This window comes from Mustela nigripes, chromosome 2 (assembly GCF_022355385.1).
Source record: "Mustela nigripes isolate SB6536 chromosome 2, MUSNIG.SB6536, whole genome shotgun sequence".
Classification (NCBI taxonomy): Eukaryota; Metazoa; Chordata; class Mammalia; order Carnivora; family Mustelidae; genus Mustela; species Mustela nigripes.
Genome location: NC_081558.1, coordinates 126,118,801 through 126,146,091, shown reverse-complemented (window position 1 = coordinate 126,146,091; position 27,291 = coordinate 126,118,801). Strand labels below are relative to the sequence as shown.

Below are 27,291 nucleotides of genomic sequence, written 5' to 3'. Positions count from 1 at the left end.
AGAAAATCAGTCCTGATTACCTAGCTGAGAGCTGAGGAGGCAGAGTCAGCATGACACACGGGTATGGAGGGCCAAGGGAGATGAAGATGAGGAGAGGAGTGAGAGAGAGCCCTTCACAGAAAGAACATGGAGAGGCTTCGGGCTGAGGGGCACATTTTCATCTCTCGACTCCACCCCACCAAGCTATGAGAGTGGAACTTCCTTAGAAATGGGAATCCAAACCTCATCCTCTGCTCTGGTTTGAAATGCTTCCTCTAGTCTTCAGCAAAAGAACCATTTGAACACCTATCCGTTTGGTGTGTTGAGGAATATTGGGTTGAGGAAGGCTACTTCCCCGCGCTACTCAGAGAGGGGACAATATTTAATACTTTGCAGTGCAGTAGCTCTGTCAAACCCAAAGAGTTCCAACCCCAAAGACTGAATTCCACAGTCCTTCCCTCAGAACAGGGATGCAAGGAACATCCCCAGCCTCGGACTAGTCATGGAGATGAGGATGATCAGAATCAGTTTGCTCTGAAGTGCTGACAACGGCATACCAGGCCCTGCTCCAAGTCCTTTACTATACTTTACAACATAATTGTTGCAAAAATCCCACGAGGCAGACCTTATTGTTATTACCACAGTACAGCTGTGGAAACTGAGGCAAAAAATCATTATGGACTTGTCAAGGTCCCAAAGTAAATGATCGAGAATGTGAACCAAGGTCATTTGTCCCTAGACCTGACACCATCAGTCACTCTATTAGACTGAGTCTTTTTTTAAGCGATGAGCCCATGACACCTGTGCTGTAGTTGAGATGACCAGATGGTATCTTTGAATGTTGCTTTAATATACAGTAGAGGGTGTTCTAAAAATCATACCCCAGGGACAGAATGAAATGTATACCTTTATCTCTGCAAAGACAGCTAGGAATAGAATACTCCCTCTCACTAACTTTCTTCCTTCTCAAAACAAGGCTTCCGTCTTCAGCTGCCTTCTCTGTGCAACATAAAATCCAAAAAGAGATGCACATATCAAAGGAGATTTAATTTCAGGTTTAAACCACAATTATGCTGGTTGAATACAAGAGAAATTTGAAAACAAGCATCTCTTTGCTACTTAATTTAAAGTTAATTTATCTCCTCCCCAGGGTTCAAAGACCAAAACATGACCCCACCCCCAGATGCAGTCTCTAAAACCATAACAACACAGAGCATGCCCATAAGGATAAAAAGAAGTAAAGGAAGGGTAAATGAACAGAACTCAGAAATTTAAAGTCCAAGCTGGAACAGACCTCAGTGAGACTCCAGAGGAGAAAACCAGGTGACTTTCCAAGGTCCCAAGTGCAAGTTGGGGCAAGAACTCAAGGTTCCTGGCACCCAGGCCAGTGTTCCTTCCACTATCTCACACAGCCTCCCTGAACGGCAAACCACTAGCCGTCTGACAAAGCAGCAAGCCAGGAGCCATGCCACATGAAAGGCCAGATTGCTGAAGGGAAGGGGGGTGGGGAGAAGCAGCAAAGGGCTGAAGGACACTACAGTTTTACAGAAATCTATTTGCAAGTAGATCCTGTGGTTACCACTGGGGCTGCCCAGCGAAAGAACAACTGACTGACAGCACAGACAAAAGCAGAGGCCATCTCACAAAGGGAGATACAGGAGCTACGGGCTTCGTGCACATCACTAATACACTTCGTCAAGTGGAGACCAAGAATAACAGTGAGGAAAAGCCCACTATACACAAGGGCCCTTTTATTCTTTGGACTTTCCTGCTTCACACACACTTTACCTGATGAAACATTAGAACTTTTGCGTTTATTTCTGTAGGATCCTTTTGATTTTTCCACATTCAACTAGCACACTTCACAACTATTTAATGTTCCTATTTTTTTGCAAATTAATGTGCTGTGCACACTGGTGACATATTTGGAAGTTAATGAAATCAGATGAAAATTGCTTAGATTAAATTTTCCCCTTTTCTTCACTACAATGTCTGCCACCTACTGTTCAGCTACGAAATACTACAGCTCTCACATCAATGAAAGTTCATATTAATATGCTCTGAGGTAGAAAGACTCTATTAGCCATTTTCTCCCCTGTCTCCTGTTCTTTGCTTCCAACTGCGTTTAGCTTTGGAACCCTCTGACAAATGGCCATTATTCTCTGGGCTAGTAAAAAATTTCTAAACTTTAGGGGAAATGTCGTTGGTCAAAAGCCCAAGGGAATTGGCTTGTTGAATTAAATGATAAATATATGCATTTAAGGTCATTAGAGACTTTATCTCCTGTGAAGGCTATATTTGTCAGATTGATATAATTTCTCTCAACTGAGTACTTAACTCCATCGGCCAACATTATTACGATTATTCCTTTCCCTTTAAGTGGGAGACTTCTGGCTAACAACACGTGTGTTCTTTCTGGTGCTGCTTCTTGAGCGATCAAGGCACACCTTTGTTTCATTTATATGCAATTTTCACCTCTGACCCAAGAAATGAGTCCTGGGCTTCCTGAACTTTATTGCCTGTTAATAGACTGCTGGCTCTCTTTTCAGCAGTAATAGAAATGGTGGAGAGGCATTTCATTTAAGAAAGAGGCTGGCAGACTGCAGCCTGAAAGACAATGTCAGAATTAAAAGTCAGCCCGGCCAACAAACAATATAAAGACCACAGAGACATGAAAGAGGAAGTTGCCCGTATTCCATCCCACATCGAACAGCCGGTATATAAATAAGAACAGCATCCCAGATCTAATTATTTTCCCACTGCGCAATGGCAGACACCCTGAATGGTGCTAAGTGATTGATCTGGTAATTCATCTTCAACTTACACCTATCTACATATTTTGTTTCTTCTCATTAAACTGGAGACATCAGTGACGAACTTATGAAGTGGCAGTCTTTGGCTTCATAAAATACACACAGATGCTCATCAGAGGCTCTTTCCTGCCTACTTCTTAGTGACACGTGTTTATAATTTCATCTGTATTTCGTTTGCTGTGGTTTACTCTTAAGTACATCTGTTCAATTAAAATGGAAACGTGTGACATGGCCTGCACTCAGCAACTTTTGAGCTTGTTAATGAAACGTTCTAAGGTTCCTGCCTCAGCTCTTTATTTGCAAAAGAAAATGATTGAAAAGTACAAATAAAATACCCTTTAAAACGCGTACAAAGAAGTCGACTGTTTTGTTAATAGTTAAGAAAAGGCATTATTACGGCATAAGGACATTATTTTACATGAAAAGACATTATTAAAAATGATTTACTGCCGCATGTTTGGAAACTTACAGGAAAAGTCTGATAATATATTAAACTTGTTTATTACGACTTCATATAATTTTGAATAATACTACTTTTTCCTTTGACAAGTGCAATAAACTCCACGGGTATAGACATAGGTTGATTATCACGAGTCAACTGTGTTGCTTAAAGAAACATGCCCAAACAATCAGCTTTTGACGGCTGCATCTCCAGTTATTTACACTCGCCATCATGGTAATAACTCACCATTTCTATATTAATAAGGCAGTGAAATTTATTATGATGGTATTGAAAAGTTATTAAGTACTGCATCCCAAGTGACAAAGTACCACAGCACTGTCACTATCCAAAAGCAGTTCCCCATTCATCACTTGCCTTTCCAGATGGTCCTGCATCTTTATCGCTCCCAGGTTGGTGACATCACCTGTTCACCCACTCAAAATTGATGATGAAAGCAAACAGATCTATCTTACTTACATTTACCAAATCAATTTAATTTTTACAGGCCATGGCTTGGTGACATATTGACTGTTTTCCTTAATGGCACCTACCGTATTTAATGCAAGGATGTCATCTTTGATTCCTGGCTCGCATAATGTGTCATTTCATAATAAATTTTTCTAACATATTTACTTAATGGAAAGAATTATGATTGCTTGTCAGTTCTCTTATTAAACACAATGATAATTCTTTTCTTTTGGAGTATCATCCACTGGGCAATGGAGCTATTTTTAATTCCTCCTCATCTCTTAACGGGAGGCAGTGACTTAGATATAAAGTAAGTCCTAATTAAATGCTGGACACATGATCCACGACCTTCAATTGCAGAGCTCCATGTCAAGATTTTATCATATTATTACAGAAAAACTAGATTCTCGAGAGATGCCATGATTAAAATAATATAGCTAAAGATGAATATATGACTGCCACTACAAAAATACAGAGCTGTGGAACTGATTGTAATGGTCCATATGATGTCTACCCTTGACTTCTCTTCAGCTAGTGCTCTTAGATCAGATGTATATTAACATAAATATCTGCACTGTGGGAGGTTAAGATGCAGAATGAAAGACTAGCCTACTGGCTAGCTGATACTCACACGTGATACCCCTTGCTTCCAAGTATGATTTACATATCCCATCTGCTACCCTCCAAGACAAATGTTCCTCTGACACGTGTCATCATTTCATTGTGGTGCATTTGTATTATCTGAAGGAAATGGACAACCAATGTCTGTATTCGAAGAGGTATAGGGCCCATAGGGCAAATCAGGCCTCCCCTACCCTCGAAAGCCCCATCTTATATTATGTGTATGCAAGTAAAAATACCACCAAATAAACTCCAAGTCTGACTCTAAAGAAAAACAGGCAAAATCTGTGACAAAGGAAAACTGAGAAATCTAAGGTTGTGTGCACGTCTATTTCTTTAGCGCTCATGAGCTAGCCAAGAGAAGCCACAGTACAAGTGTTTGGCAAGGTTAAGGAGTTAGCCCTCCAGAGAAGGTTCTCTGGCCCCAGCCCCACACTGCTGACAGACAAATGGCAATGGCTCTTGGCTTTACCATCTGCTTCCCCCACAACACTGGGGAGGAACCACAGCTCACCTCCCATGACCCTCCGCTAAAGCTAGAGATGGTCAGGGATGATCTCTGAGTTTACCTGCCCCTATACCGAAATGATTGGGTCCCAGGATTAGTGGATTCCTGAGGAGAGGAAGGAGGATGAAGAACCCTGCCCAGTAGAACAATCTCCATCTGTGCTTCTACTATTTAGTCTCCAATGAGCAGAAATGTACGTGTCAACAGCACCCAAACATGGTTTATATCTCTTTAGAAACCAAGTCCAGGATTTCCTACATCCCTGTAATTGCAATGGTAGAGCTCAAGTTAGGAAAAAAAAAGTTGAGGGCAGAACTAGGTAACCTGCTCCTACCTGTAGATTAAGTTCATATAAGGAGACTCTTCATGCTCATCTACAGAGATGAACTTATCCTAACTTCTTGGTTAGGCAGAGTCTTGCCCTTGGGTGAGGTTTCCAGGAAAACAGGGATCCAAGTTGGCAGCTTTGCAAGACCAACAAGAACATCTTTTTTTTTTTTTGAGGGCAGCTGGTCTCTGTGTCAGGGTGGAGATTCTATGCTGGCATTACACACCTGCTGAATTCCTACCACAAGAATCTAAACAAATGAAAAAAGAAAAAACAAATCATCCACACCTGTGGCTGCCAACCAGTGGCGGTTTCTGTGCCAGGCCGTGCACACCTGGGAAGCCCAGGAGGTCAGCTGGAGTGTCAGAGGAAAACACCACTGTCAGCTACTTGGTAGGTGGGGCAAAGGTTGGGCACCTGGATGGCTCAGTCATTCAGCGTCTGCCTTTCGCTCAGGTCATGATCCTAGGGTCTTGGGACTGAGCCCTGAATCGGGCACCCTACGCAGCGGAAAGCATGCTTCTCTCTCTCCCACTCCCCCTGCTCATGTTGCCTCTCTTGCTGTGTCTTTCTCTGTCCCATAAATAAATAAAATCTCAAAAAAAAAAAAGAAGAAGAAGAAGAAGAAGAAGAAGAAGCACAAAGAATCTCCTATGGATCTGTGACGTGAGCTGACCGGCCAATGGTCACAGCAAATATAAGTCATGGCCACAGAAAATATATACATATTTCCTATGAATAAGGAAAACTCTAGGTGCAAGTGTGGCAGGAATAAGAGAGGAAATTTCAGAGCAGAGGAATCTGTAACTATCATCCCCTGCCCATCCTTCTTTCCCGATCGATGGCTAACTCATTGTTTATTAGCCAAATTCAGATACTAGGTAATGGAAAATATACTACACCAGAATGAAAAATACTAAAATGGAAAAAGGCCATATCAGAGAAGTTGATCAATATGATTTTAAATATATACTTTACATATATTATATTTTATATTATATATAAATATATATGTTATATGCAAATATATAAAATATACAAATATATTTAATGACCTATATTTATTAAATATATATATTATACACACACATATACACATATATTTAAAGAGAGACAGAGAGACAGAGGCTTGGATGTGAGGAGAGTGTTTGAGAGGGGACAGTCTTTGAGAGCAGCACCTGCTGGATATGTGAGCTATTGAGAGGAAGAGGGTGAATGATAGATAATAGGGAGGATAAAGATATAGGGAGAAATGCTTTACGTTTTTTAGAACATTATAAATGAAATCCTCATTTGATGGCTCTGAAAAAGATTTATTTAGTTTTTAAATAAATTTTGGATGGCTGGAAGGAGTTACCAGGCCTTTTAAAAAAAATTTATAATGACTGCCTTTATATAGGTACAAGGTTATACGGGTTACAAGGAGAAAGCATCAGGGCCAAACACCTGAAATGCTTAGATTCAAAATCCAAATTCAAAATTTAGATTCCAAAATGATCAATTAAAAAGAAAAAACCATAAAAGCCATATGGTGTGTGTGTGTGTGTGTGTGTGTGTGTGTGTGTATAAGGTTGTGTGATGCAGGTTCTGGAGACACTGTTTCTATATCAGATGACACTCTTCAACTGACTTCCTAGGAGTAGGTTAGGAGATACAAATTATTTTCTGTGTCTAGGGCAGCAGTTGACTGATGGAATAAAAATGTGTTCTGAAAGCTGTTGGGATACATGCTTAATAGTGGGATAGGGTTTGGATCTGGAAGTAATAGATACTGGGGACAGATGGCATGACCGACAATCACAGAATAAACTTCTATTTTGAACCTGCTCATTTTGTTCCTAGCCATGAATGTGCCTCTGAGAAGATAACTGTGAGAATTTCTCCTTTGGTCATGTGGACCCACCATGGTATGGAGTACCTCAGTGAGGTAAGCTATTTCTGTGTATTGTTTGTTCACCTTCTACCAACACAAGAAGTCCCCTTATAATAAAGGCACTGTGAAATTTCTGTGATGTACCCCAAATTTTATTATATTAAATCTGTTTTGAAAGAAATAACCAACTAACGGGTAGCTGCTGGTATCTCTTTGCTAAATACACACACACAATCTCTTTTTATTATTCTTTGTCATAGTGATAGCTGGCAACTTCTTCCTGTTTGCAATTTTTTTGGCTTGACAATTCTCCTGATTATCATGTAGAACATACTCTTTAAAAAGCACACAACATTTGACCTACTTCAGCTTCAGCTATATTTCAAAGGGCCAAAAGATGCAGCAGAGCAAAAATGATGGTAACACTTAAGTTCTGAATTTTCTTATAGCTGAAATACAAATTCATTTTTCTAAACTTCTGGACAGAACTATGTATAAAGAAAAGTGCTTTGGCAGAATTTGTATTGTATGATTCTATCAATGTAAATAAGCTTTGAGAAGCCAACATGCTACCTTAATACAATCTTTATTTATTTTATAAATGCCCCCAGTGTCTCTATTTCTCCATATTAACTACTGATCATCATTGGAAGAAATTCTCTCCATACTGCTTCACTGAGCAAACTAAGGAACAAAGAAGCTTCATTAACTCTCTTATCCTTCAAAGATAATTTCTACCCATTATTTCCTATTACTTCTCACTGCTTCCAAACTTACCCTCAAGGAAAAGGCTTAGAGAATGAAACATCCTGATGCAGTGGCACAACTAAGTATTCTAGAATAGTATTTCAGAATAACAAATTATTATAAAGAAATGACCAAGTCCTAGAATTGACTGTCAAATCTATTAGAAGAGGATCTTTACTAAACATTTCATGCTTTGAACCCATGAGTTTCACTACTGATTAAGCAACTCATACACAAGTATGGGGGTGAGTAAGAAAGAAACTCACTTTGATACATTTGGTAGGATACACTGCTTAATGGGGAGAAAATCACCCAATATTCTTTTAAAAATAAGTGACTCACATGCAATTTCTACTTGACCATGAAGGCACACAGAGTAAAACAAAAAAACTCTTGCTACTTGGGGAAATTTTTTTTTCCTATTATAGGTCTTTTATATTTCCACATGAAGTTTACAATCAACTTGTAAATTCCCACAATAAAGCGTACTAAAATTTGATTAGAATTGTGCTGAGTCAGTATGTTACTTTGGGAAGGCCTGCTATCTTAACGGCCAAGACCTGTCTAAACAACGAGTGTGATTTCTCTATATAGGTCATCTTTACATTTCTGCTATGTTTTGAATTTTTCAGTGTAGGTATTTTAAAATATCTGCATTTATTTTTACATATTTGAATTTTCTTATTAAACATTTTAATTGCTTGACATAAATGGTATTTTAAACTTACACAAATTGTTTTATCAAGTATGAAGGAATTCAGTTTTTTATATTTACCTTTTATCAGGCTTACTTTTAAAAATTTACTTATTCTTAGTATTTACAATCATATCATTTATGAATATAGACATTTTGCTTTATCCCTTCAAATTTTTGTTCTTTTCATTCCTTTCTTTTAGGGTGCCTGGGTAGCTCAGTCGGTCAAGCATCTGCCTTTGGCTCAAGTCATGATCCCAGAGTCCTGGGATCAAGTCCCGCATCAGGCTCCCTGCTCAGTGGGGAGCCTGCTTCTCCTTCTCCCTCTCCCTCTGCCTGCTACTCTGCCTACTTGTGTTCTCTATCAAATAAATAAATAAAATCTTTTAAAAAAAGATTATTCATTCCTTTCTTTTTTCCATATTGCACTGACTTGGACAATTTTGAACAGAGTACTAATAGGGACAGCCTCAATTTTACATGTCATTGAAGGAAAATGTCCAACATTACTTCATTATTGTAATGTCAGCTATAGCCTGTTTATATATATCTACCAATTCAAAGTAGCACCCTTTATTTTGAGTTTGCTCAGAGGTTTTGCAATGAAAATATATTGGGATTTTATCTATTGAGGTGGTCATTCAGTTTTTCCTCTATGTCAATGTGAAATACAATCATGCCTTTTGAAAGGTATTTTTTATATTATTATTTGTAAGTTTTATTGAGATATAATTGACATAATATTTTGTAAGCTTTGAATGTACAACACATTGCTTTATTATTTATTTTTTAAGATTTTATTTATTTATTTGACAGACAGAAATCCCAACTAGGCATAGAGGCAGGCAGAGAGAGAGGAAGAAGCAGGCTCCCTGCTGTGCAGAGAGCCTGATGTGGGGCTCAATCCCAGGACCCTGGGATCATGACCTGAGCTGATGGCAGAGGCTTTAACCCACTGAGCCACCCAGGTGCCCCTGCTTTGTTTGTTTTTATTTATCCTATCTATCCAAAGTCCATTTTTGCCAATTGACAGAATCCTACCTAAGATCAGATTTACATTTAGTTGTTCTGTTTCTTTCTTCTCCTTTAATTTGGAACATTTTCATGTCCTTTCCTTGCCTTTGATGACATGGAAAATTTTGAAGAATACAGCACACCCTCTTTTGTTAACTTTTCTTTTTTTTAACTGATGAATAATTTTAATATAATTACCTGTTTTTTTGTCTAGTATATAATTATATATTATTTTTATTTATTTTTTACAATGTTATATTAGTTTCAGGTGTACAATACAGTGATTCAACAGTTTCATATGTTACCCAGTGTTCATCACAATGGGTGCACTGATGACTTGGGGAACTTTAAAAAAAACTTTGATATCAGACTTGTCCACATCACTGCCTATACTTTGAAAGTACTAGAAAAAAGTACTGAAAGTACTGAATTCCATCAATACCTCTCATGGAGGAAAGCAAAAAAAAGGGCAAGCCATGAGTATTAACAGGACATACGTGGAGGGGGTAGGAGTGGGATGAGGGGATTCCTAAACTCCTCACAAAACAGGATGGGATCCTCTTGAACCCTATAGGTAGTTCCTGGTACTTCAGGAACCAGGACCTACTTGTTTATTCAGGAGAATAAACTGCTATTTTCTTTCAATAGCCAGAGATTTAATTCCTACTATATATGTATGCTGGAAGCACAAAATGAATCAAATAGACTGATTTTCTTTTCTTGATTTCATTATATTCCAAGAGAGTCTATAAGATCTTGGGCCCCAGTGACAATTCTATTCAGGATCCTATTAGTAAGTTTTACTTTTTATCTTGATATTTTCTCTCTCTCTCTCTTTTTTTTTTTTTTAAGATTTTATCTATTATTTGTCACAGAGAGAGAGAGTGAGTACAGGCACAAGTGAGCACAAGCAGGGGAGCAGCAGGCAGAGGGAGAAGCAGGCTCCCAACTGGGCAAAGAGTCTAATGCAGGACTCAATCCCAGGACCCTGGGATCATGACCTGAGCTGAAGGCAGATACTTAACCAACTGAGCCACCAGGCATCACTATCTTGATATTTTCTGTTATTCTTCATAAAGTAAAATTGAATATCCAAACTATATTTATCATCCTTAAATAACACTGCAAAAACTTAATAATAGTTTGTAATGTAAGGTTTTATGGTAATGTACATTTGTTATATTAGATAACATTTCTCTTTCTTAACTACCCATTAAAGACATCCTTTTGGATAGTTGATACTCTTTCCCTTCTACTGGAATCAATTCACTTCAAAATTATTAAGTCAAAGGTCTGTACTTAGTTATCTGGCTTTAAGAATATGCAACTTGTCAAGGGTACTTGCTTTCCCATTAATGAATAAACGTTTTCTCTAGAATCAATGCCAAAGTATTGATTTCATTCTACGAATCACTGTAAAATTCATTTTTGGCTCAAGCAAATCTAGAGAGAGATAAGGGAGAAATATTGCCATTCAAAGATATTTGATGTCTATGAGATGTTAGGACATCACAAACTATTTTTTCTTTATTACCAAACATACGTTACTTGATTGTCTGACTCTGAACTCAGTTGTTAGTTAGGTATCTTGAAAGTCTGATATTGTTGTTTTAATGGATATTCATATTTCAGTTAACATACAGATTGTGTGTTTCCATACACAAGGCATCAGTGCAGAACTCAAATACAAACTTACAAATGTGAAAACTATTCCTTCTTAAATGATATAGGGAGGCACACAATAATTCCAATATCACATTTCAGGATTATATTACTGGAACATAATGTATTGTCAAAGCACTGCATCAAAATTATTTAATGAATTTCTGATGCCAGCAAAATCTCTTTCTACTATTCCTTCCCATCTATTTAACAAAACATAAGAGAAATTTACTGACCACTCATGTCCTCATTTTTCTACCTCTGAGTATGTGTATGCTTGAAAAGAGAAAAAGTAAACTCATACCTGGCATTTTAAATGATCGATGTAATCTGGATCAACTGTGGGTTAGAGGGATACAATAGAGGGTTTGGCACCTAACAGACGCATCATCAGCTAACTTATATCTACTTGAGGAGTTTCAGGATGACAAGTGGTAAACAGATAAACAGAGAAAATGTGCTAAGTGACAATATTACAAGGAAACAAAACTTCACGTTATTTTTCCAATGACCCATCTCAGGCCATTAAAAATTTGCCACCAAAATTATTATTTGGTTTAAAAAGAAATTTATGAATCTCTCCCAAATCCTTGTTTTAACTGTTAATTAGAAAACAACCAGTGCTTCCTTTTCAGATAAACCCAGAGTCACATAATTAGACCATCCCAGAGATAACTGAACTTCCAGGAAACAAGAAGTTAGAGTGAGAACAAAAATTTATAAAAATTAATGAATAAAATATAGTTGCCCTTTGCCCTATCTGATGACTCTGTGCTAAATCTCTATTCCAGCCAAGCTTTCATTGTTTTTGTTCACCTTTACTAAGCTCTTCTAGCAGATGGGAGGCTCATTGGTAGGTTTTTCACACAGTGTCAAATTTTATCGTCATTACAACCCTCATTGGATAGGTACAATTATTATCACCATGTTCCATATATATAAACTGAGCTGCATATTACATAACTTTTCCCAAATCTCTCAACTAGCACACAGAGCCCTGAAGAAGACATAAGTCTGGTAAGTCTCATGCCAGAATCCTGATTCCCTCTGCTCTCCATGCAATTTCCATGTTATCATACAATGGTCATCTTTAGAAGAACACACACGAGGAAACACTTGTCTTGAACTAACAGAATTTTCTGTTTTTATTATTCAGTCAATCAGTAACTCTAAAGTTATTAACTTATCCTTAGGTAAAGATAGGTAAGTGTCCTATCCTTAATTACTTTTAGGTCCTAGAGACAATCAAGTGTTCCCCAGTCTTCAAAAACCTTTTGATAGAGACAATCATATACACTGCAAGGTGGCAATCTGCCAGACTCTAGCATTTATTTTTAAAGTTTCTCTTTATTAAATCAATACTGATTTGTTAGAAAACATATAATATTTTTTGATATCTATGGCTTATTTTACTTAACCCTGTATTTTGGTCCGTAACCATCTTCAAAAACACACAATTTCTCTAAAGTACAAACTAAAATGTTTTTCCAAAAGTGTCTTTTTTGGGGAAATATGTTATACTTTTAAAGAACCACTTAAAGAGGGTTCAGAAAGGTGGTCACTAACTGCAATATTATCTTTGAGCTTTCTCTCCTAAAAACTTTCTTTGAAAAGACTACCATATTTCTTTACTTCATTTTAATTATATAACAAGTAATGACGCAGGGCAGTTATTGGCTCGTGGGTCAAATAAAAATGCATGAACCAATTAATTTTGAGTTATTTCCCTAGAACTGCACAACAGTGGCAGAGTTAAGGCTTGATTCCACAAGTCTAAAATCCACATTCTAGCTTTTTCATGGAACTCCCTCAGCCCCACTCCCTATCTTTTCTTATGAGTCACATAATCCTCTATCCATTCATCATTCTTTCATTTGCTCTTTCATTCTTTCACTCATTCTTTTACCAAACAATTATTTATTAAATGTCTGTGTTATGGACTGAATGCTTAGTCCTCCCCAAATCCATTATGTTGAAGCCCTAACTCCCCATGTGCCTATATTTGTGGATATCTAGGGCTGTCAGGTGGTAATTAAGGTTTTATGAGGTCATAAGGGTGAGGTCATGATCAGATAGGACCTTATAAGTCCGATAGTGTCCTTATAAGAAGAAATACGAGAGCACTCTCCTGCTGCCCCTATGTTATGTGTGTCTGTGTGTGCACATGTATATATTATGCACACATGCACCTAGGAACGGCCATGCAAAGACAAAGCAAGAGGGGGACCATCTGCAAGCCAGGAAGAGAGTCCCCACCAGAAGCCAAAACAGCTATCCTAGATCTTGGACTTCTAGCCTCCAGAATTATTAGAAAATAAATTTCTGCCATTTAAGTCACCCAGTCAGTCAATTAGTAGTACTTTGTTAGGGCAGCCTGAGGTGACTAATCCAGTCTGGTTGTTTCAGGTAACGGACTTAGCATGAGACAGTACCACAGAAACCACAGATAGGACACAATCAGGACGCTGCACTTAGAGGACAGAACTCTGGATATTTTGCTCTATTAGGGAAGCTAAGCAGGAAATTTGGAAGTTATACAGTGCTTTAAATTCTTTGTCCATGGATTTACCTGGTGCTATGGGGGGGGCGAAATGTAAGCAATACTAAATTTTGATGAGAAAGGTCAAGGAGAATGTCATGGAAGGGAAGAATCTGAAGAATGAATAGACACTTGCTAAGGGTGGATAGGAAAAGGAGGTTCCCAGGTAGGAAGACCAGTGTGTGCAAAGAATGGAGGCCCATGGAACATGGGAACTATGAATCATATCTGGTGGGTGTGGGAGAGAGTAGTCAAAGCATTTTCTTTGCTTCAGCAACTGGACAGATGGTAATACAATTTATTATACAGGAAGTGCTCAAGGGAGGGAGATTTATTAGTAGAAAAGAGCAAGGATGGTACTAGAGATAGCCATGATTAGTTTGGTTATGATAAACTGGGTTCCTGTAGGGAAAGCAGGGCAGAATCTGATACAGAGTATGCACTCAATGATTGTTTGTTGAATATGGACTTCCACCGTTTGTGTATATTTTCCTTAGCCTAACAGGTTTTTTTCTCCCTAAATTCATAATTTTTTAAAATGAAAGGGTATCAAAAGGCAAGGTTACATTAGTTGGTCACAATTATCTGTCTAACCAAACAAGAGAGAAATCAGCCATCGTTGAGGGCAAATATGACAGGAGAGTGATTAAAAATGAGCACGCGGGGCGCCTGGGTGGCTCAGTGGGTTAAGCCGCTGCCTTCGGCTCAGGTCATGATCTCAGGGTCCTGGGATCGAGCCCCGCATCGGGCTCTCTGCTCAGTGGGGAGCCTGCTTCCCCTTCTCTCTGCCTGCCTCTCTGCCTGCTTGTGATCTCTCTGTCAAATAAATAAAATCTTTAAAAAAAAAAAAAAAAGAGCACGCAGGAGTAGGGCGAGATGCCTTTGTGAAAGTGCCTTTGTTGATCACGACTGGGTTTTGTATGAACTAGGGTAAGATTGGGGGGGGGGGGGACACTCTAGAGTCAAGAGCTCAAGTACTCCTCCATGGGTAACAAGATTGCCAAAATCACCAAAAAAGCCCTTTCCCTGGTTTTGTTCATTAACACATCTAGAGCAGATAATCCACACTCTAGGGCAACAATTAAAATGGTGCAGAAAATTACTGAATTAACCATCAACTGAATTCCTGAGAGAGAGGAAATGGGTGATCTTTAGCCAGAGTTATGAACTACCTTGAATTCCAACCAATAAAACAACTCAGTTTTAACATAATGAAAAGAATCATTTTATGTTTCTCAAGGTAAGTATTTTCCTGTGTATATACTGAAGACATTCTACTCCCAAAGAGAAAAATAATTATTTTTAAATTTCCTCTAAATGCTGAATTTTCCCCAGGTTCATCCCCCAATCCATAAGCATCCTGTTGAAGGAGACATAGTCCTGCATTTATCAGCACTGTAACTGCAAAATTATTTTGTTATTAAGCTTTGGTTTATCCCAAGCCTTCTGGATAATCTCGAGCAGTACTGAACTTGTTGTTTAGCTCTGGAGATTTTGTAATAAAAGTTTAATGAGTTACTTATTACTAGAATGTTTATAGCCTTTATTTCAAGGAGAACAAAAATGACGTAAAGTTCTACGCATTTAGTTTAAAACTTATTCAACTCACATATCAGTTAATGCTACAGTGATTTTTAAAAAAATCTCTTATCGATATATGTGTCTAAAAGCAGTGTAGCCAAACCACAACTTTACCTGAGCTGTGGCTAAGAACAAAACTAAGGAAGGATTTCTTACTTGTCAGCATGTCAAATCCAGATCTTAACTTTCAACATTTTAGAATTCAGACAGGAATTGTTTTGATTGAGGCATTTTGCACAGATTTTACAAAAGGATACATATAAAATAAGGGGACAAAAAATTGAAATTAAGTCCTGAAGGCACTGTGTATTTATTTCTATTTAAAATGCTGACCATATATTCTATTAATGACCATAAATATTAAGAGAACATACTAAATAAATCTAGTTTATCTGATTTCTGTCTAACTGAAATACTAGGAAACCAAGGGTCAATCATGTCTCCAAAAAACACTTCCTTGCTAATATGGAAATTGCCTATACATTTTGCAGATATAGACCAGGTTTTCCAGAAATTATAATGTTATGATTTAACCACGTAAGTTTTCAAGTAGAAAAATAATGGAAAGTAGATAAAGCTACAGAATCTTTACAAAAATTATAAGCTCAGCGTCACATAGTTACCTGTTCTTACTGAAATAAAATTTACTTTGATTTTGTAATCAGACTGTAACTTATCATTCTTAGATATTATCAAGATGGTTTCTGTGAAAAGCATGGCTAAAACCAGCAACTAATTTTCATATTGTTTTTTGCCATCATTTTCATGAATTATTCATTAAATCAATTTGAATATAAAGAACCATCACAGAATTCAGTACAGGGCTCATGTTCCAGAAACATGTAGAATCAAAGCAGGGTTATCACAAGAGTAACAAAATATATTAGAACGCGGAGAAAAATGACCACGTAGAACAAAATAAAACCAAATTAACTCAAGAAAACAAGTGTTTCCTCCAATGTTCCAAGCCTTGCCGCCAAAGAAAAGATAAAATACAATAAGCTTGTCACAAGATAACGTCTATTTGCTTATGCCACATACTATGTGGATGGCCACATTTGAAGCTTCTAAATGCTAATTATAAAAACTGCATTTGTTTCCTCTGGTATGTTTGTTAAGTTGATACTATTCTTTTTTTTTTTTTTTTTTTAAAGATTTTATTTATTTATTTGTTTGACAGAGAGAAATCACAAGTAGATGGAGAGGCAGGCAGAGAGAGAGAGAGAGGGCGAAGCAGGCTCCCTGCTGAGCAGAGAGCCCGATGCGGGACTTGATCCCAGGACCCTGAGATCATGACCTGAGCCGAAGGCAGCAGCTTAACCCACTGAGCCACCCAGGCGCCTATTCTTTACCATTCATAAATTGAGTTCTTCTCTATCATGGTATACCTTTATGCAACATTTTGTTTATAACAAGAAGCGAGATTACAAAGAAGGTTTGTTCTTAAAGATCTATTTGAAGACATTTGGTAACATTTGGAATTTGCTTATTTTATATCCACTTTAAAAGCTGATCTATTAGTCACACATCTGAATACATTTAAATGTATAAACTCAAAATGTATTCTTACCTCCCATCCATAGCTGGGGTCTTTCAGGTTTGACCTCTGCTCTCCCACATAAGGCCCAAATTTTTCACCTGCCTCAATCTTCCTTTTGGTCCATATTCCTAGTCCTGCTCCAGGCATATTTGACTCTCGAAGTTCAAACTCAGCAGGAATGGGGATATCATCAGGGATGTAGATGGGGGCTTTGTATGGAGAGCCCTCTTTTGGTGTGAATGCTTCGCTGGATGTGGCTGGAGAGCATGGCTCTTGGATATTGAGGGAGGGAGTGCTGGCTACTCCATCTGCATCTGACATTTCTTCCAAAGGAATTTCAGGGTAGCTGCCATATACACACTCATTACCTGTGAACAAATAATAACTTTGTGAATTCCAACTAATACAGAAGAATCAAAATCCCACAGCTCAGTACCCAGTATTCAGTTGTTGTTCTTTGAAGAAAAAATAGGGAAGGCCATTGTTAAAATATGACTGCGTTGAAGTCTCTGTGGTTCACAGATGGGGACTTTGGTTTATCTGCGGTGAATCTATAAATCAAATGAGCTAATCTTCAACAGCCAATGCTCTCAGGGGCCAGCTCAAGCCATTATTTAGCTGGGAAACAACCAGCAATTTAATTATTGGTCTAAATAAAGTATAGATAAGAAGTAAATATATGTGTACCTACAACCCCACAAACCATCCTAAATTGGAAGGTGATATCATTATACAATGTATTGGAAAGCTGTATCATGCAATGTATCTTAGACTACATTATAGAAAACTATCAAAGATTCCAAGGGCTGCCATGGACAACAAGGCTTAAATCTATGTAGCTGGACTATTTATTGGAGTATTACTTTGTGTTTGTTTTTTATCTTTCCTATTTCGAACACATCACCAAACCATTGGTAGTCTTTGCGTCAACAGCTTATGCAGAGAATTAAAGCTACTTGAAGCTAGTGATTTCTCTAGACATTTGTGAAAACAAAATCATTAAAGAAAATAGGTGAGTTTTCCAGAGGGGAAAGCAAGGCAGAGTAACAAGGAGTCTGAACACTTCACACGGGGGGCTCTCAGGACTCCACAAGGCAGCACAGCACCTCTACCTGAAATAAATGAGTGCACCATTTCAGACCCTAAAATCTTTTATACAGTTTGCTGGGGGTTAAAGAATTGTGATTGAGTGTGAATTTCCCACCAGCTGAAGGGGATTTCAGTTATCTTAAAGCAAATAAACATAAATTTCTTGTCTACAGGGATTATGGATGGATTTGCTTGATTTGTAAACCTTCAAAGAGAAAACTAAGAAAAATGAGTTAAAATTATAAGGAGACAATGTCAATCGGATCCATCCAGAGTTGCTTTAAGTTCCCATTAAAGGACTTCTAACATAGCCTAGATAGCCATAAATTAGGAATAATATGGACGAATTTCAGCTTTGGATGATGACTAGAATAGATGACCTTTAAGATGCTAGCAACCCTGCAGTTCTACTAATTATTAAAACCTTCCAAGGTAGTTTATTGGACTAGGGGTACAAAACCTGAGCTCTAGTCAAATTCCTTATCTGATTCATTATGGAAATTTATTCACTATGACATTCATTAACAATTGTTGATCAAGTGCTGACTCCTCTTAAAGTTTTATGAAGTATAAAGTGATATCACATGCAGAAATATCTTTCTAATTAAGTGCTTGGTTCCTAAGTCAAATAATAAGACAACGCCATTTTAACCAAGCACAACCCAAGTACCAGAACCCAACCTTATTCCTATGAGACATCTGAACTGAACATACAAGCCCATTATCATCCAAGTTCATTATATCCAAAATCTTGTAGATTATCATCCGCCCTCAAGTTGAGTCTCCCCACTGCTTCACCATGTCTATTAAGAATACTGTTTTCCCCTAATTATCCATGTTCAAGGTTCTAAAATAACATGGACATTTTCTCTCCTTCAACCTCTAATCTGTACAGTCATTAAATGCTGCCCTTGTAAGACTTTTACCTTCATCTCATTCATTTTATCCACATATTCATTCCTGAATTCTCTAACAGTCCTCTAAATATGCCTCCAAACCTCTAACCTCCAATCTCCAATATCCCTCAACACTGAGCCTGTACAAGGCTGCTAAATTTATTTTCCCAGCACACCCATTTTCCCATGCAATACACCCTCCAATAATTCATAATTAGTATTCACAGTAATTAGTGTTCACAGGGAAAATCCAGAGTTCTTGGGCTTGAAATAAAATTGCTCTTATTTTAAAACCATTCTCCCATTCTCTCTGATTCTCAGCACTCCTCTGTAGAAAACCTTGGGCCAGAATATGCTTATCCTTGTCTTCTAAGCTCAGTGAGCTTTTCCTATGCAGTTCTTCCTGCTGGGTCACCCTATCTCCACCCCTCTGCCCATCCAACTTAGTCATTCTCTCAGGTCAACTTTTAGCTTGTCCCCTCACCATTCCACTTAACACAAGTATCCCCCTTCCTTGACTCCCTACAAAATCCACCCTCCAAATCTGATGATCAAATAATGCCATGCATTGCTCTTTAGTTTAATATGAAGGACTCTGTTATTCCAACTAGGAAATTGGCCCATAAAGGGAAGACTCAGAACTCACAGCTCTTAGAAATTCTCCAAGTGATCTGCATAAAGGTGCTTATTACTAAATACTTACTAAATAGATAACCTAAACATATAATTTTATTGAACTATTAAACCAAGTCAATATGTTTCTACCAAATGCAAAAAACCATTCTGATCCTTTAAATACCTTTAAACCCATAGAAATAGAACACAACAGATTATAAACTTTTCTCCCAACCCAGCATCAAAAGAAACAATTTTAGTAATGCCCCCAAAGAAATATCATCAGAGAAATACACTTCAGGGTCCAAACACCCTTGATAAAGTCCATCTAAATCTATCCTTTAAGGAGATTTTGCACTTCAACCTAGGAGCTAAAAGTTCACCAGCGCTCTTGATACAGCTAAAAAAATGTAAAAAACCATCTCTCTAGAATTGTAACATTTAACCACTGCAAATGCAGAGTTACTTTACAGATTCTTAAAGGGATTTATCACACATTGTGCAGACTTTGTTTTTCTCAAGAAGTAAGTGCTATAATTTGGAAGTATTGTATAATCTATAGACCTGTCCACTTAAGCAGCAGGAAACCAAAAGGCATCCAAGTGAATAGAACTATTTCCTCCAGTAATTATCCATTAAAAGTCAGTAAAATTTCCCCTATTTCCTCAAAGGGTTAAATCACTCATACTGTCAGTTCCGTCAAAGTGATCTCAAATCTTAAAAAAGGATAGAGACAAACCCATCTGGGCCCCCCCACTGGCATAGCTGACCTCATGACCTCTGAGTTACCCACAAACTCTCCCAATGCATAATCTAAACTAAACGAGTGCATTAGATTTCAATTCTTGTGGAGACAAAGTACACATGTGTGCCCAGGCTGCTGCACAGAAGAATTTGAATGTAGAGCCTGAATGCAATTCTGTTTACAATGGCAAAAAATTCCAATTAAACCTAAAGAACAACTTATATAGGTCACACAAAGCCAGGAAAAAGACTCTTGGCCCTATTCATCCACAGGCAGGCATTAAATGTATATGCAAACGCAGGCAATTTGTTTTCAAGCATCTGTTCATCTAGTATCATCTGAATTAAATATAAAAAGGGCTGTGGTGACAAAAAATAGAAATAGAAAAACTGCTGAGTTTTACATATCAAAACATGCAACAATATTTCACTGTAATCTAGCATTATGAAATTTTCACCAGCAAATGGGGTTTAGCACACCACATTGAATATTTGCATAAACCAAAGTAAACTAATGCTTCCAGTACATTACTCAAGAACTATCCAAAAAGCTGCTAAAACATTTCATCTAAATGACAAACCACCTCAATTATCCTATCTCCATTAAATCTCTGTTATTGAGGGAGCAGAAATTGGGCCCATTTACAATAGGTAGTATCAGTAAATACTGCTATATACATCAGTGGTCGCAGAAAGATAAATAACCTTGTAACTTCTTGGAGCTGAGCTGCCTGCTACCGGAATTTGCTTCATGCATCCTTTAGATGTATCATTAACTGAGTGAGGACAGAAAGACAAGCTTATTGTTGGATAGGAGACAATGACTTAGGCAATGCTCTTGGAAATCAGCCTCTTTGATTCAAGTTTTAAGTATTCTAATATCCCCAGAGGTCAAGCCAGATCACTCTCTTGGACTGGAGTATATTTATTTCTATGACTCTTTGAATAACTAACATAGGTTTGCACTTGAGAGAGTTCCATTCTGAAAGCATGTCAGAATCTGCAAAGAGAAAACTACGGAAATAACAGCAATAATGATAACTTCCAAAGATGTGTCTGTATGTTCTTACTTTAACTGACAATCCTGTAAGAAAGTCATGGTGATAATAGTCTTCTATTTTCCAAATCTGGAAAATGATCCTCTAGGATGCTAAGCAATATAACCCAATCATCTGAGGCTGGAATGCAGGTGTCCAAACCCAACCATATCTGTAACTCTCAGGCAATTTGCTTTTTTTTTTTTTTTTTTTTAATATATGTTTTAAAGTTTGTTTCAAAATTGTGGCCATACTGTGTAAATGGTCTGTTTCCTGCTTTTTCACTTATATTTTCTTATGAACACTTACAATTTTAAAAATATTTCCTAAAAATACATTTAATAGCAGCATAATATTCCACTATGTAGACCCACAAAAAAATGAACTATTTCCATGGCAATTACTTAAGTTGCTTCTAACTTTCTGTTACATAAATACCACGAAGATAAACACCACTTCATGTAAATTTGTATATTCATCCATTTTAATTCCCTTAGAATAGATTCCTGTGAGGAAAGAGTGATTTTTGACAGATTGCTTTTCAGCAGTATATACCAATTTAAATTTCCATCAACTATCCTACAACTCACTATTATATATGGCTTTTAAAATTCATTAATACAATGGAAAAGATTCTATGTGTATTGTTTTAAGTCACATCTCAGTTGACACTGAGACTATTTTTGTCATTCGTATTTCTTCTTTTGAAAATTGCTCATTGCTTTTTGTCTACTTTTAATTGAGCTTTTATTGGTCTGCCTTATAAATAATAAAAAAAAATCACCATGTGCTGCTTTCCCTATAAATTATTTATCATTTGGTTTATTAATGGGTTTATGTTGTACAAAAATTTTAACTTTTATGGAAGGAGGTCTATTTTTTCTTCCTTTGTGATTTTTACATTTTTCTTTTCTTAGAAAGTCCTTACCCATCCTAAGGAAGAAAGAGAGATTCTCTTTTATTTTCTTTGAGTTCCATAGTTGCTTTTCTACTAACCTTGGATTACCAATGATTTACTGCTGAGTGAAAAGCAGAGAAAAATGATTTCATTTATTTGAGCTCCTGTGAACGGCGAGCTAGAGAAAAAAAAAATGCCATTTCACTCGTAATTCTTTGGTTCTTATTTGCAAGGCTGGCCTAAAATGCCTTTTCTTTTTGTGGGTTTTATATAACTCACCATTTGTTTCACTTGGCCTCTCTGCCTAGTTTAACTGCAAATCTTCTGGGCAGATGCCATTCAAAATCCCAAGCTTCACCATTAATAGCATTCAGTACCCATCATAATACTTATCACTCAGCATTATCATTAGTGATACCAAAATAATTTCCTTTCTACTCTTCGCATTCGTTCATTGAAAGAAAACATTTAGCAACTAGAGGTTAATTTTTACATTAAAAACATATAGACACTTAGTCCGCCTATAAAGTTAAGACTGATTTCTGCAGGCACTAAGCAAGAAATGAGCTCTTTCGACTCAGCCGCACACACATATGCATATAATACACACACCCACGTGCACGTGCAGTGTGTGTGCGTGTGTGTAATAGCTCGCTAATCTTCAAAATAGGCTGAGACAGAAACATGGTTTGAGATCTCAGGCCGACTGGTTGAGATCATAACTACATGGAACGATTGCCAGGAGGAGACCAGCTAGGGAATTGAACAGATTAGGTAACTCAGAAATTTAGACATTTCCCCCCATTATGTTCCTCATTGCAGTTTTGTAATAAAAACATGAGCAAACTTCAAAGGAAGCTCTGCAGTAAAGGTTAATTGCTACTAAAGAAGAGGGTGGGCCGGAACGCCAGCACTTTGGGCCCAACTTGCAAGCAGACAGGAAGGATTACACGTGGCTGAGAGCTGAGGATGCGTGCCCAGCCCTAGGAGGAGAGGAGGCACCGCCAAACCTCAAAGGCCCACCAGGGACCTCCTGGTAGGACGTGAGCTCAGGAACGCGAGTCCCTGCATCCGTGCCTGCTAATAGTGGGGCAGGGCAGGGAGAGGGAAGACATCAATTTCCTCCCCAAATTCAAACCGGACGTGCTCTTCTTCCCTTGTTAGGACAATTCCAGAACAGTTCCAGCAGCATGTTTGAAAGAAAGCGGAGGGCCTCAGGACCCAGCTCTTCTGCACCAGCAACACAACCAATAAATGTGTTGCCAGGCTTGGGGAAAAGGGAGGAGCCCAAGTAATGCCAGATGCACAAACAGAACAAAGGAGGCGGCTATGACCTGGCCGGCAGAATATTCAGGGAGAATGGCCCCAAGATAATGAAATTTAAGATCCCAGTGAAAGGAAGAAAGGAAACTAGTAAAAGTAAGGAAAATGATTTTCCAGAAAATGGACTTAAACCAGCTTTGAAGGACTGGAGTCAGGGTCCAGAGGTACAGGTTTAGAAAAGAGAGGCATCTACTAGAATGGGAGCTGCTGATAGACCTGGTCTTCAGAACGTTCTGCCTCCAGAGAGGGCTGAGAAGAAAATAGACCTCTATGGAATCTTCTGATGCTAAACCACACTTGTAGAATTCACGTCTCCAGAGACCATTATTTTTGCAAGATGATCTATCAACATGGCTTGGCACATGGAATTTTTTAAATGACCTTCTAAGCTTCCTTGCTCCTCAAGTATTTGCTACTTCCTTGTACCATGCTGTTCCATTTCTTTCTTACGGAACTTTTTTCCCCCCAGTGCTTCCTAAAAATATTTCATTTATGGGCTGTCAAAAAGACCAAAAAGTATGAAAGAGTGTTGGGAGGCCAGCAAGGGAGGTGGCAGAAAATACCACATGAATTGGAAGTAAGGGACCAAATCAATGAGCAAACATTTATCTTGTTCATAGGATTGTGCCATACCTCTTGGTTGTCCTGTGGCTATGAAATCTGATTAAGAGTTTCTCTGCTCTCCTAGGAATTTCACAGATATTTCACTAAACAAGTATGGCTTGTGAATTAAACTGGTAGCTTCTAAGCTATTATGAAATGGGCGTGGCCACTTTCAAAAGTTCCTCTTCAGAGGTGGAACTAAACTTTTTTAAAAGGGTTATGGAAAGAAATTGCCAGAAAATCCATAGCTGAGATACCAGTAAAGCCCTTCGGTACCTACTTACAGAATCTAAAACAGCTAAATTAAGACATTAAAGCTCTGTGAGTACTACTCCAAAGAAAAACATGACCTGGTTAACGTTTGGCTTAGACAGTTGTCAGGGAACCCCATCACCAATACCCACTGGACTTCCCAGGTAAGAACAGACTTATCACCAATCAGATAGGGGTTCTTTTTACATTATAACTCTGGGCCTTAACTTTCTTTTAGCAGTACAAATTTTAAGAGACTTGTGGCAAGCTTTGACCTGATGGCTTTTCTCATAAACTTTTTTATATCCCCAAAGTGATTTTCCTTCAGATTCATTTAGGGTAAAACAGAAATGCCCTGAAATTGTGGTGCAGCAGACTGGGTGGGTGATTACTCCTTAAGCAGTCTGAAATGACCAGAGTACAGCCTTTCAGTATTCAAACCATATCTACAGTAATTATTTGCCAGCGTATCTAAAAGAAGGCAGGCATTTCCTGTTGCACACAAATGGGACACTCTTATCTAAATGACTGTTTAAACAGGTATTTAAGAAAAGACTATCACAAGCAGGAATTTACTGATGACGGAACACATTAGTTTAGGGCTGGACACATTAGTTGAGGACTAACCATTGTCAGGAAAGGAAGCGTATCAGCATCAGGAAGGTATAGAGAATATTTTACAGTTCCCTCATGGGTCAAGACAGGGGATTGTAGACCATGCCATTTGCAGTTGGGGAAAGCCGGAGAGGCACAAGCCCCATTATCAAGATCCGTATTCAGCAACAGGTCTCTGGCACCTGGGGCAACCTTAAGAGTCAGAGCACGAGTGCCATAGCTCTTTTGGGTCTCTGTTTCCCTATCCAGAAACAGGCACATTGGACAAGTTCAGCCCCAGGTACATTCCACTCAAGCAATTCTGGTTCCACATTATAAAAACAAAAGGATGGTCAAGGTTTGGTATACCAGAAGTTTATAAAATACATTTCCTGAAAAGACACTGTGAGAACTGGTCTAGTCTCTCTCACATGTAACCTAGGAGAGACTGTACTCTGGCTGCCTAACTTTGCTCTAACCAGTGAAACTGGAATTTATTCCCAGTAGAGGCTTATAAAACTGGGCTGTTATTCTCACATTAAGTAGACTGCCCTCTGGTGAGGACTGTGGTTTACGTGTGGGCAGAACGTGTGGTTTACTACCTCTAATTTGTTTATGATGTTGATGGTGGTTTCAGAAGAAAGCAGCAGCCCTTCCCATGCTAAGGAGTGACCTGATTTGCTTCCTTAAAAAAGAGAAAAAAAAGAGAGAGAGAGAGAAATGTTTAAGGAGGGGGGAAGGGACCATGAGGACACATTAATGTGCCATTGCTAATGGAGGAACAAATGGGATCCCTTTGACCACAGCTCTGCCTCATTCAGCTCTGCATGTGAAATGAAAGCCCCAACTTGTTTATTATAATTACCTAAGTGTGGCTTGGTGGCTTTTGGCAGAGATCCTTCTCGCCTCCAAAAGAGAGACCAAAACTCAGGAGCTACAAGTTAAAGGAAGGCGGGGCATTTTGCAGCAAGCAGACTGAATTCTAATATAAACTGGGTGAAAACATTCAAAACAACCCCAAAAAGATGAAGATCAAAAAGTAAATGGGATCAAGTTCTACTTTCTACCACATAATAGAGAGAGGTGTGTGAGAGAACTGAGTAAACAGTGTAGATGTAAGTTCACATTCATTCTCACAGCTGACTTGATGCAGACTCTTTCCTACTGCTACAAAACAGAAGGGCTTTCTTACAGCCAGGAGCTCTACATAAAGAAAAGAAAATAATTATGCATGTCTGGCAGAAGAGGGAGTTGTAGCAATGGCTTGCTGATAAAAAGGAATGTGAACAAGCAATAGAACACTATTCTAACCATACTCTTGGTTTGATAAGGAGCAGAGAGTGCCCCAAAGAGATTTTGTTAGAGTCTCAAAATTAGGTTTTATGTGAAAATGAACAATGGTCCTGTTCTCACAGGAGTTGGTAGCGAAGACAACAATGACTTTTGACCTCAGAGTGATTCTGTGGGAAAAGTTCCTTGATTTGGCTAATTTCAGCATGGACTCTGGCCCCATTGCAAATATAGTGTCTTCAGTATAAAACAAGTTTAGATGGTTCCAAAGAGTTCAATTTTCTGCCCCTATTTTAAGCCATAAGGGCCCCCATATTGAATTTCCCACCACTATATCATATTAAATGTAAAATCATTCAAAACTATGGGGATGGATGGAATGTCACTGAAAAACATAAAAGAACGTTGTTGTTGTTTTTTTTTTAAATCTGAAAAAAACATTATACACTTTGGTAAAAAGTGATTTCAGAAAAATATGAACAGATGTGCTATGCATACGTATATACATATAATACACAGCGCTTATGATTTCAGAGGGGGTAATTTCAACATTGCTAAGTGGTAACACAAGCTAGGTATTTAAGGGAATGATATAATATGACAACTTCATAGACTACCAAACTATGTATGGTCTCTGGAAACTATCATTATCAACATGTACAATAACTAGTAGCATTAGGTGGTCTGTACAGTATCCCTCAATGTCTAATTGAGTCACACAGTCTAAGACACTTGACGGACACCAGGCACCGTCTCCTAATGAGAACTGATTTTTTTTTTTTTTAAAAAAAAGGCATGCAAGGCCTCTTCTATATAAATTACTATCGTTTGCAGCAGGAGAGGATTATAAATGTTTGCTGGCAAAAACTAAATTTATTTACAAACTGGGTCTAATTTATTTATGGCTCCAGTACAATCGGCTTTTGTCGAAATATTTATGTTATCTGTACTTCTACCTCACTAAACTCTACCACAATCATAAACACTGTTGAAAAATTATTTGCAGTTAGCAGGATTTAAACTACCCATTATATCACCAGCTAGTGCCAGTAAACTTTTGCACTGGTTGATAAAGTTTCCTCTGTGGAATAAATACACATTTGACTTTCAAAATCTTTGGTGGGCTCCATACTATGAAAAG

At 38.0% G+C, this 27,291-nt stretch overlaps 1 protein-coding gene across 8 annotated transcripts in view; it reads right to left on the bottom strand.

Moving 5' to 3' along the window:
* Nucleotides 1-27,291, bottom strand: part of MECOM (MDS1 and EVI1 complex locus) — a 544,809-nt gene that overhangs the window by 263,229 nt on the left and 254,289 nt on the right. For all 8 annotated transcript variants that reach the window (XM_059391591.1, XM_059391586.1, XM_059391589.1 and 5 more), the window contains exon 2: nucleotides 16,840-17,177. In XM_059391591.1, coding sequence (XP_059247574.1) covers nucleotides 16,840-17,177 — 338 coding nt within the window. The remainder of the gene's footprint in view (nucleotides 1-16,839; nucleotides 17,178-27,291) is intronic.